Source organism: Astyanax mexicanus, chromosome 13 (genome assembly GCF_023375975.1).
Source record: "Astyanax mexicanus isolate ESR-SI-001 chromosome 13, AstMex3_surface, whole genome shotgun sequence".
NCBI lineage: Eukaryota > Metazoa > Chordata > Actinopteri > Characiformes > Acestrorhamphidae > Astyanax > Astyanax mexicanus.
In genome coordinates this window covers 20,353,210-20,366,232 of record NC_064420.1, presented here as the reverse complement: position 1 = coordinate 20,366,232, position 13,023 = coordinate 20,353,210, and the positions used below count along the sequence as shown (strand labels likewise).

Genomic DNA, 13,023 nt, shown 5'->3' with positions numbered 1-13,023 from the left:
GTTCTCTTTTTAGTTTCGTTTTTGAGTTTGCGCAAACTCCGTTTGGGCGGATATAGGACGTGTTCGAGGCTTTCTGGGCACTTTGCTAACTTGTTATGGAGCCTTTACGCTTTTAGACAAACTACAAGAACACATTAATGTAACCAAGTAGATTTATCGCGTCGTTGAGTCTCAGAAACGCAAGTTATGAACATCCATGAGAACCCCGTCTCCTGAAGACTTCAGCTCACAGCCCGCGCACAGCCATGGCATGGTCCAGTAAGTAGCCTCAAATGCTAATCTAAAGAGCTAACCTAGCTATAACCTTCTGTTCCGATCAGTATTTATCAGTTAGCTAAATATACGTTGCGTTTGAGTGTCAGCAGTTAAAAGAATCTATAAGGAAAACCTTTTGAACACATGAACGTTTTAGTTTAAAGTTATTGACCTACTCTTTATTTTGATATAATCAGCCAGTGTCTCACAACTTAGTAAAGTTAAAACTTGAAAAAGGTTAGCTAGCTAAGCGTGTTATCCCTGAATCACACCAGTGTTCATTTCTGATAAACAGCAAATTAGCCAGGGTAAAATGTACATAACATATGTAGGATTGATTTGCCAGACAGGTATTAAGCCTAGTCCTGGTTATTTAATTTATTCTTTCTGTCGAGAATCTCCATTCAGACTGCTGTGTAATACAGGCCCGTTTTTAAAATAATATCATGATATTTGAGCTAATTTTGCGATAACAATAAAAAAAGAAAGAAAGAAATATTTTAAATAATTGCCACAAAATACATTTTCAGTTGAAAAGTTTAAAATCTGCACTTTTGTACATTTGCGCTGTACTTTTGTTTTTAAGAAGCCTCGTGATTATGTACAGCTCTGAAAAAATTAAGAGACTGCTTTAGGTTCTTAATCAGTTTCTATGATTTGGCTATTTATAGGTATATGTTTGAATGAAATGATTATTGTTGTTTTATTGTATAAACTACTCCCAAAAAAAAATCCAAATAAAAATGTTTTTAGTGAAAATGAGAAATGGCTGGAATGAAAAAAAGATGCAGTCAGAGCTTTCAGACCTCAAATAATGCAGAGAAAACAACTTCATATCATACAATTTTAAGAGTTCAGAAATTAATATTTGGTGGAATAACCCTGTTTTTTAATCACAGTTTTCATGCATCTTGGCATGTTCTCCTCCATCAGTCTTACACACTGCTTTTGGATAACTTTATGTCACTCCTGGTGCAAAAAATTCAAACAGTTCACTTTGGTTTGATGGCTTGTGATCATCCATCTTCCTCTTGATTATATTCCAGAGGTTTTCAATTTGGTAAAAACAAAGAAACTCATCATTTTTAGTGGTCTCTTATTTTTTCCAGAGCTGTATGTCATAAAAACATTATAATAATAACAATGATAACAACAACAACAACAACAACAATAATAATAATAATGAAACAAAAATTATGTGGTGTAGCAAATAAATCTGCCAACAATACTAAAGTGCAGAATATCTAATGAATCAGTATTTATTTCAGAATTTCAGAAGCAAAAAGTTTTACTCAGCTAAATAACAGACTCAAGACTAGTTTCAGAAGCTGTTTGTAGAAGATCAAGGTGGTAAAACATGGATCATTCAGACCATTCTCTTTGCTGGTAAGCAAGTTAGCTGATATTGTGATGATATAAAAGCCTTATAATAGTACTTCACTCTTTTAAAGAGAAGTTAACTTTTGATAGCGAGTTAAGAATATTCAGATATTGCAATTAGAATCGAGAAACGTTTTACATATGGTACGTAAAAAAAATACACAGAATATTTAGAAATCAAAATAAGCACTTTAGTTATTTATCCAATTATTTTCAAAGATAATTTATGCCATATTACATGATCAAATAGGTGCAGCTCTACTCATTAAATAAACAATAAAAATAGACAGTAATTGGGGCTGCAAAAATGTTAAGGTTAATGTAAGCATAACAGCATATGTTTTTATTTGAGTTTGATGTGTAATCTGATGCCAGTATTACCATTTTGACCAAATTGATGTTCTACCCTTGGAAAGGATAGTTATTTAGTTTATCAGGTGACATTTTGATTTCAAATCTTGGTATTTATGTTTGGTTTACTTTTTCCAGACAGACAGAGGGTAAAATGCTAATTGTTCAATATGTTACATGACTCATATTTACTTATTTTCCTTAACTTGCAGGGCCTTTTAGGAGACAGGAGCTCAGGGTGGTCCTTCTTGGGAACGTAGGTTCAGGCAAAAGTGCATCAGGCAACACTCTGCTAGGCACCTCGCGCTTTGCCTGTAAAGTCAGTGCCTGCCCAGTCACTCATCAGTGTGAGGCTGAGACTGTGACTCGGGAATGGGGGAAAATCACAATGGTGGACACTCCAGGACTGACTGCAGAAATAGTCACAGATACTAAAGAAAAACTGCTTAGGTGCCTTCAGCTCTCGGCTCCAGGGCCACACGTTTTCTTGCTGGTGATCCCCCTGGGTCGATTTACCCAGGAGGAGAAGGACACAGTGCAGAGGGCAGCTCAGTTATTTAAGGAACATTTTTACACATTCACCATCATTCTCTTCACTTTTAAAGACAATCTGAAAAATAGCTCAATTAGTGAGTACATCAGCACCGCTGGAGAGGGTCTTCAGCAGCTGCTGCAGAAGTGTGGCCACAGGTACCATGCCTTCAACAACAACAATCCCACTGAATACGATCAAGCGGAACAGCTTTCATGGAAGATGAACAGCCTGGTACAAAAGAACTTCAGAACATATTACACGTTAGATGATCGCAGTAAGTATACAGAAACTTTAGGCATCTGTTAAAGTTCAGTCACATAATCACTATTAAATTCATGTGTAATGAAATGAAATGAGTTTTTGAAAAAGACACATCAAGAGCTGTAATCATTTTGGGATATTTTAAAATAATAGCATTACTTAATTAAAAAAATCACTGTCCTTTCAGGAAACCACAGCAAACACCACCGATACCATATCAAAACCTTAGCAACCACTTAGCAATAATATAGCAACCACTATGGATACCATAGCCACACCTTAGCAACCACCTTGCAACCACTTAGCAGCTCCTGTTTAAAGGAATAAAAAAAAAAATTCCACTCACTGTCCACTTTATTAGACACTCCTGTTGATCTGCTTCATGTTGTAGATGTAGTCTGATACAGAATCTAATGCTGCACAGTACTTGGGTCATCTTCTCATCCTTTATCAGTGGCTACAGGACACTGTTAGATGGATATTTCTGTTTGTTGTATTATTCTCAGTCTAACAGTGACACAGGGGGTTTTCAAACTCATAGGGGTTCCTTATCATACTACATGCTAACATAGTATGTAGGGACACAGGTCGATTACAGTATATTGTCATACAGATAGAGCTGGGCAATGTGGCCTAATAAAAAAAAAATATATATATATATATATATATATATATATATATATATATATATATATATATATATATATATATATATATATATATACACACACACATTGGCTTGCAAAAAAGTACCCCTTGAACCTTTTCACACTTTTTTACCTTTTCAGCTTACAACTACAAATAAATGTATTTTTGAGATTTTAAGTAAGAGACCATCACAAAGTAGCAAATAATTGTGAAGTGCAATGAACATGATACATGATTTTCAGAATTAAATAAAAAAAAAAGTTTTTAGCCCCCTTTACTCTGAAAGCCCTAAACAAATCCAGTGCCATTAGTCACCTTTAAAAGCCACTTAATTAGTTAATAGAATCCAGCGGTCCATCTGCCTTTTGAAGTACGGCTGCAACTAATCATTATTTTGGTAGTCGACTAATCAGATGATTATTTTTTTAGATTAATCGATTGGTCAACTAGTATATCTGCCATGTCCTCCATCTCTAAAAATGATAGAAACAGCTGAACGAGATTTAAAAGGCATTTAAATGTCTGGATGTTGTTTAAACATGGAAAGTACTGATATTTGGTGATTAAATATGTATTATATCTGTTGTGTTTGGGCATTTTGAGACACAAACTGAGTTATGTGTAACCTGTGGGAGTGAGCCATATTTGATATTTAAATAATCAATATTGTCGATTATGTTGACTAATAGTTGCAGCTCTACTGTGAAGGCCTCAGTGGTTTATGAACAAACTGCATCATGCAGACCAAGGAACTCATCAGACAGGTCAGAGATAAAGTTGTGGAGTTTAAGTTTAAAGCAGGGTTAGGTTATAAAAACATAACCCAAGCTTTGAGTATCCCAATGAGCACTGTTCAATCCATCATCCAAAAAATATAAAACAGTATTCTACAACTGCAATCCTGCCAAGACAGGGCCGTCCAGCCAAACTGACAGATCGAGCAAGAAGAGTCTGACCTTTATGAAAGAGTGGCAAGCAGAAAGCCATTGTTGAAAGAAAGACAAAAGAAGTGTCATTTGCAGTTTGCCACAAGCCATGTAGGGGACACAGCAAGGGTTTTTGGTCAGAAGAGACCAATGTTTACCTTTTTGGCCTAAATGCAAAGCTCTATGTGGAGCAGAAAAGAGAAACTGCTCATCATCCTGATGACACCATCCCCACTGTGAAACATGGTGGTGTCAGCATCATGCTGTGGGGATGCTTTTTCTTCAGCAGGGACAGGGAAGCTGGATAGATGAAGCTAAATACAGTTCAATCCTCGAAGAAAACCTGTTGGAGGCTGCAAAAGAATTGAGAAGGAGATTTTTCTTCCTGCAAGACAATGACTGTAAATATACAGTCAGAGCCACAGTGGAATGATTAAGATCAAATAATATTCATATGTTAGAATGGCCCAAACAAAGTCCTGACCTAAATACCATTGAGCTTCTGTGGCAAGACATGAAAACTGCTGTTCACAGACGCTCTCCATCCAACCTGGCTGAACTACTTTGCAAAGAAGAATGGGCAAAAATCTCAGTCTCTAGATGTGCAAAGCTGGTGGAGACTTACCCCAAAAGACTTGCAGCTGTATTTGCAGCGAAAAGTGGTTCTGCTAAGTATTGATATAGTAGGGCTAAATACTTTTGCACATCACACTTTTAGATTATTATTTGATTCAGATTTTGAAAACCATGTATCATTTTTGTTTCCTTTTCACAATTTTGTGCTACTTTGTGCTGGTCTATAACTTAAAGTTCTGATAAAATACATTTAAGATTGTGGTTGTAAGGTGACACAATGTAAAAATACCCAAGGGGTATACATACTTTTGAAAGCAACTGTACAGAAAAGTGGATCTGATAAAATTGATATTTAGGGCACCAACTGGGACACCAGTTTCAGGAACCTTAATTTGTGCAGGATCTATAGACCAATCTGCAACATCTGTAGGCAAAAGTGCTACAGGATGCCATATTTCAGCTTGCTTCCAGGCTAGAAATGGCACAACTGGGTACTAGAGCATCCTTGTACTTTACCAAGAGCCAAATTATTTTCTTCTGGTATCATAATCACATAATCATGCACAAAGCTTATATGAAAGCTTATATAACTAATTTTAGTTCGTATTTGGCTGTTCACACTTCATCTTTTAATGTGACTTATAGCCTACAATTGTCTGAACATTTAACAGTACAGTATGCAGGGTTTCCCCCAGGATTTCCTTGAAGGTGCGGTGGCAGGACCCCCCGGTTGGGAACCGATAATTTATATTTTAATACCCTTTTCCAAAGAAAATTAAGACCAACTCGCAAGATCATATACGTTAAAATAAAAAAACTATTAATTGTTTACGTTTAATCTAGCTGCTTGAAAACTTCAAATGTGAATGCACAAGACACAATACGAGACACAAACATTACAATTTTCTCACTGTACAGTATACACAATTAAACTTTATACAAAACCAAATTCAATTTAATATATTTAATATATATGTATTATTTATTCGCTCTTATCTGTATTAGGTATTTTAAATGTGAGAATGAGTAAATAAAATAAAAAATATTATTGAATTTAATTAAAAATTGTGCTTATTAAAACAGACAAATAATATCTTTAATCTTTAATTTAATTACAATAAAATGTTTACTGGACCGTGAAAACAAATGCATCACAGAGCTGTTCTAGGGTGCCTCTATTCTAGGGCCCTACATCCTTGCTTTATGACAGCTCCAGAAACAGAAACATAGCGTGATTTTCACTCCACCAGGTGAGTGAGCCTGAGTGGACACCTGCGTAAGTTGAAGCTGTTTAATCACTGTTTAATTCATCTCTCTCTCTCGCGCGCGCATTATGTTTCAGTCTCTCTCTCTCTCTCTCTCTCTCTCTCTCTCTCTCGCATTATGTTTCAGTCTCTCTCTCTCGCTATTTACAGGCGCGCTCTCGCTCTCTCTCTCTCTCTCGCGTTATGTTTCAGTCTCTCTCTCTCGCTGTGTCCTATACTCACACTCTCTCTCGCGCGCGCGCGTTATGTTGGCACTGCATGACTAACTACCGATTTCCACCCCCGAAGTTCAACACATGGCTGACGGAATTATTCCCCCCTAATTTTAGCTCCGGCCAAATTAAGACATTTTGGGTGAAATTGTAAGACAAAATAAGACTTTTCAAGGCCTTATTTGACAAAAATGAAATTTAATACCATTTAAGACTTTTTAAGGACCCGCGGCCAGCCTGCTACATGTGCAGGACTGGAACACAGCTGTGCGTTTAGGAATTACGGCTAGAGGAGCCCTCACCTGTAGCCTCCCGAAATAGATGCAACATGCGAAACCAGACGTGTTGTGTAGGCTACGTCTACAACATATTACCGATATAACCCTTGAACAATGTTCAACAACTTGTTCACAAATATAAAAAAAACATCATTTCAGCGCCACATACCTCGGATTCAGTTGTCCAGTTTGACAGCCGGTGTCCTGTCGAGATGATCAAATTCCAGTGTCAGAAACGAGAGAGGGCGGGGCAACGCTGATCAAGCGCGGGAAAAACGCCGGGCTCCGAATTTTCACGAAGGGTGGCGGGGAAGAACGAAGGCGTGGCGGACCGCCGCACTGAAATGAACGTGGCGGAAACCCTGGTATGGCCTTTCCAGCATCACTGCAGTTATCAAGAAGCTCCAGTTGTTGTTAACTATCACAGAGAATTGTTGTAAAAAAGCTTGTTGTAAAAAGAACAAGTTGTTTGGCCACACTGAATTCTGGTTTGCATTTGTTAAACTTCACTTTCAATCTTTTTATTTTTATTCTAACACTAAAATGCTCCTGTTGCCACATTCAGATATTTCCTGAAAAGTTTTTCAAACACAGAGTGGTTGTGATATTTGCCTTCTAATTTAGTTTAAAGCAGTGTTCCTCAAAAGGCGTGACCTAGGAAAAACATTAATGGTTTAACAATGTTTAGTTTTTTTTTTTTCAAATTGGAACAGTAAACAAACCATGGTTTTACATTGAACTGCTTTTATACTAAATACAGAAAAGTTGATGTGCTTTTTTTTTTTCAATCAAAAGCACCATGCAGAGGTTGTCTGCTGATGTAGACTCGCAGGGTCATCAAATATTCAAATGTTTTCAAGTTGTTTACACCACTTTGGCCAAGTTGCAACCCAGCCAATCGCTCAATCGCTTTCAGACGAAAATACACCATTACTCATTAGTGCTTTTTAAATAACTAGGACTATTAATTCATTAATGCACTCTTTTTTCAAAAGATTTTTGACATTTTAATTACAGCCTATAGAACAGAACTCTTACACTATGACATGCTCATCTTTATTTCCAAATATCTGTGTTTGTTGTTTTTTTGTACTCAGATTTAGCTTGATTATTATTCTTACAGTTTTTGCAGATTTTTCGTTATATAAAAAAAAGCACACATAGACTGTTGGAACAGTCTAGTGACAAATGTAGTGCATAAAGGAAAAAGTAGTTAATAAAGTTAAAAAGAAATATATTTCTATTCTTTCTGTTACATTTCTATTAAATTACCAAAATAAGTGAAATAAATTTTTCTAGCAGTAAAAGAAATTATTATTCTCGGTGCTAGCCGGAGTTAGCAGCAGGCTGGGTCAATTTTATTGAACGACAACATGGTGAATACTTTTTGGCATCATTTCTAAAGAACAAAAGGGATTCATGGTGTCCAAACTACAGTAATTGTTTATTCATTATCAAAATGAATGTGTACATAAAATGTTTCATTTCTTTGCAGTGCGGGAAGAAAGGATGGAACGTGGTAAGTCCTTCTTTTATCTTTATCTCTGTCAGTCGTGGGTTTGTTTTCTTGTTCAGAAGATCAGTAACAGGTTGGAGGATTATTACGTTATTTTGAGATTATTTACTGCTAATGTTTATTAAAATAATAGCCTTTAAGTTTTGTTGCATTTAAATTATGCTAACATTGAAATATTTTTTCAAGCAAGTGACCGTTAATGGAGGTGGGACGAATAAAGTCAAGTTTCTGAAATGAAACACTTCTACTGCAGTACAGATTTATACTAACATTACTGGCTTTCAGTAGACTAGACTTACATTACTTAACAAGTGTATTTAAAACTCCTCCAGTTCAGTAACAGCAATGTTTAGCTCGGTTCAAATACAGCTACACAGGTTATATAATCTTCTGTATTTAGTAAAATATCCAGCACAGCAGACTCTCTATCTGTTAAAAACTAAAAACACAAAGTAATCACAGTGTAAACAGAGACAGAGGAGAATTCTGCCCTCAGGGTTTTCTAACAGAAACAGTGAGAGTTAGGAAAAAAATGGAAGCTGCTTCTCTGTGTGTTTATATACTAACCCCTCACTCGTGCTGAAGTTAACGTTCATTTTCATGGAAAGTGGATTAACGCGTCTAACGTGCGTTACCCATTAGTTTATTAGAATATAAAAAGCAGTAAAGGCACCTTAGCTAATGATGACAGATTATACAGATCCCTTTTACACCCAAACATTGCTACTGGGCTGAGCATGCAGTTCAGCGCGCTGCCTGAAAGGATGCTGTTCCTGTTCGCGGCGCTACTTAAACAGGAAATAGAAAATAAACTTTCTCGAATCCTATCGCCCGGGCTTATCATAGTTATCGCAATATATATTTTCCTTTCAAAATATCGATATCGTTTTATCGCCCAGCACTAATATATATATATATATATATATATATGTATATATATATATATATATATACATATATATATATATGTGTATACACATTGGCTTGCAAAAAAGTATTCATACCCCCAGTGATGTCAGTAGCGCTTTATTTAGTAACGCGTGACTCTAATCTGACCCTTTTTTTCAGTAACGAGTAATCTAACGCGTTACTATTTCCAATCCAGTAATCAGATTAAAGTTACTTATTTAAGTCACTGTGCGTTACTCTCTCTCTCTCTCTCCACCTCATCTCCTCCACCAACACACACACACACACACACACACACCGCTCCCTTACCCATTCCCCCTCCGCTCTTCCCCAATCACACGCGTCTCGCTTTCTCCCCTGTCTCTCTCTCTCGCGCTCGGCGTGTCTTTAGTTTCCGCCCGTTTTTGTTTTTCGCCAGTTCTCTTTATAAAGGCGTTTTTTTTGCGGCCGCGTCCCAATTCACTAGCCAGGGCAGCGGTCTGCCACAAATTTGATTGGCAGAGGAGAGCGTTTGAAGATTTTACACCACACGTGATTGGAAGTTCACTGTGGTGCAAGAAAAGACAAGAAAAGTTCCGGTGCTTTAAATGAACACTGTCAGAATTAAATCCTTCTCAGTAGTTGGGTCCGGTATGGGTCCGTATTGGACAACGTCTGGGTCCGGACCCAGACCGCAGTCTGCAAATATGTGATCCCTGGTCTAGACCGTATACACGGTTCTGTTTTATAAAACCACTCCTTGCTGCCCTGCAGAGAACAACAAGTTCAATGTTCAGTTTTACAATGTTAAATATGTCAGGTCAAGAAAGACTTTCTTTATTTTATATATTTTTTTATAAAAACAAGTATTTATGTTTAGTAAAATCAAGAAAGACCGTATTTTATTTTTTATAAAAAAAAATTATGTTAAGTTGATTTTTTTTATTTTTATTTAAAAAACTTATTTTTTTAGGAAATAGTTCAACTTAATAGAGATAAATTGTTGCTGTTAAAAATGCATTTTCCAATAAAGGTAGTATTGGCAAAACTGGTTATAATGTTTATGTTAAGGCGGCGGGAGGTGGTGTCTGCAGCTGCTGAAAGTAACTAATAAAGTAACTTGTAAAGTAACTTAGTTACTTTTAAAATCAAGTAATCCATAAAGTAACTAAGTTACTTTTTAAAGGAGTAATCAGTAATCGGATTACTTTTTCAAAGTAACTATACCATCACTGCATACCCCTTGAACCTTTTCACATTTTCACCTTTTCAGCTTACAACTACAAATAAATGTATGTTTGAGATTTTAAGTGAGAGACCATCACAAAGTAGCACATAATTGTGAAGTGCAATACAAATAATGCAAATAGTGCAAATACAAAAAAAAAAAAAAAGCCCTGAAACAAATCCAGTGCCATTAGTCACCTTTAAAAGCCACTTAATTAGTTAATAGAATCCAGCGGTCCATCTGCCTTTTGAAGTACGGCTGCAACTAATCATTATTTTGGTAGTCGACTAATCAGATGATTATTTTTTTAGATTAATCGATTGGTCAACTAGTATATCTGCCATGTCCTCCATCTCTAAAAATGATAGAAACAGCTGAACGAGATTTAAAAGGCATTTAAATGTCTGGATGTTGTTTAAACATGGAAAGTACTGATATTTGGTGATTAAATATGTATTATATCTGTTGTGTTTGGGCATTTTGAGACACAAACTGAGTTATGTGTAACCTGTGGGAGTGAGCCATATTTGATATTTAAATAATCAATATTGTCGATTATGTTGACTAATAGTTGCAGCTCTACTGTGAAGGCCTCAGTGGTTTATGAACAAACTGCATCATGCAGACCAAGGAACTCATCAGACAGGTCAGAGATAAAGTTGTGGAGTTTAAGTTTAAAGCAGGGTTAGGTTATAAAAACATAACCCAAGCTTTGAGTATCCCAATGAGCACTGTTCAATCCATCATCCAAAAAATATAAAACAGTATTCTACAACTGCAATCCTGCCAAGACAGGGCCGTCCAGCCAAACTGACAGATCGAGCAAGAAGAGTCTGACCTTTATGAAAGAGTGGCAAGCAGAAAGCCATTGTTGAAAGAAAGACAAAAGAAGTGTCATTTGCAGTTTGCCACAAGCCATGTAGGGGACACAGCAAGGGTTTTTGGTCAGAAGAGACCAATGTTTACCTTTTTGGCCTAAATGCAAAGCTCTATGTGGAGCAGAAAAGAGAAACTGCTCATCATCCTGATGACACCATCCCCACTGTGAAACATGGTGGTGTCAGCATCATGCTGTGGGGATGCTTTTTCTTCAGCAGGGACAGGGAAGCTGGATAGATGAAGCTAAATACAGTTCAATCCTCGAAGAAAACCTGTTGGAGGCTGCAAAAGAATTGAGAAGGAGATTTTTCTTCCTGCAAGACAATGACTGTAAATATACAGTCAGAGCCACAGTGGAATGATTAAGATCAAATAATATTCATATGTTAGAATGGCCCAAACAAAGTCCTGACCTAAATACCATTGAGCTTCTGTGGCAAGACATGAAAACTGCTGTTCACAGACGCTCTCCATCCAACCTGGCTGAACTACTTTGCAAAGAAGAATGGGCAAAAATCTCAGTCTCTAGATGTGCAAAGCTGGTGGAGACTTACCCCAAAAGACTTGCAGCTGTATTTGCAGCGAAAAGTGGTTCTGCTAAGTATTGATATAGTAGGGCTAAATACTTTTGCACATCACACTTTTAGATTATTATTTGATTCAGATTTTGAAAACCATGTATCATTTTTGTTTCCTTTTCACAATTTTGTGCTACTTTGTGCTGGTCTATAACTTAAAGTTCTGATAAAATACATTTAAGATTGTGGTTGTAAGGTGACACAATGTAAAAATACCCAAGGGGTATACATACTTTTGAAAGCAACTGTACAGAAAAGTGGATCTGATAAAATTGATATTTAGGGCACCAACTGGGACACCAGTTTCAGGAACCTTAATTTGTGCAGGATCTATAGACCAATCTGCAACATCTGTAGGCAAAAGTGCTACAGGATGCCATATTTCAGCTTGCTTCCAGGCTAGAAATGGCACAACAGGGTACTAGAGCATCCTTGTACTTGGTTTTACCATGGTTTTACATTGAACTGCTTTCATACTAAATACAGAAAAGTTGCTGTGCTTTTTTTTTTCTTCAATCAAAAGCACCATGCAGAGGTTGTCTGCTGATGTAGACTCGCAGGGTCATCAAATATTCAAATGTTTTCAAGTTGTTTACACCACTTTGGCCAAGATGGAACCCTCAATCGCTTTGATTCAGACGAAAATACACCATTACTCATTAGTGCTTTTTAAATAACTAGGGCTATTCATTCATTAATTCATTAATGCACTCTTTTTTCAAAAGATTTTTGACATTTTAATTACAGCCTATAGAACAGAACTCTTACACTATGACATGCTCATCTTTATTTCCAAATATTTGTGTTTGTTGTTTTTTTGTACTCAGATTTAGCTTGATTATAATTCTTACAGTTATTGCAGATTTTTCGTTATATAAAAAAAAGCACACATAGACTGTTGGAACAGTCTAGTGACAAATGTAGTGCATAAAGGAAAAAGTAGTTAATAAAGTTAAAAAGAAATATATTTCTATTCTTTCTGTTACATTTCTATTAAATTACCAAAATAAGTGAAATAAATTATTTTTATTAACATGGTGAATATTTTTGGCCTTATGTCCAAAGAACAAAAGGGATTCATGGTGTCCAAACTACAGTAATTGTTTATTCATTATCAGAATGAATGTGTACATTAAATGTTTCATTTCTTTGCAGTGCGGGAAGAAAGGATGGAACGTGCAATTCCATAAAAGTCCTTCTTTTATCTTTATCTCTGTCAGTCGTGGGTTTGTTATGTTGTTCAGAAG

General features: G+C 36.3%; 1 protein-coding gene across 1 annotated transcript; it reads left to right on the top strand.

The window, feature by feature from the left end:
• The first annotated feature begins 13 nt into the window (after positions 1-13).
• Positions 14-3,064, top strand: LOC103036602 (GTPase IMAP family member 9-like). The gene is made up of 2 exons (XM_022664247.2): positions 14-258; positions 2,199-3,064. The coding sequence occupies exons 1-2, from the start codon at positions 246-248 to the stop codon at positions 2,825-2,827; spliced, it is 642 nt and encodes a 213-aa protein (XP_022519968.2). The 5' UTR covers positions 14-245; the 3' UTR covers positions 2,828-3,064.
• Positions 3,065-13,023: the final 9,959 nt, after the last annotated feature.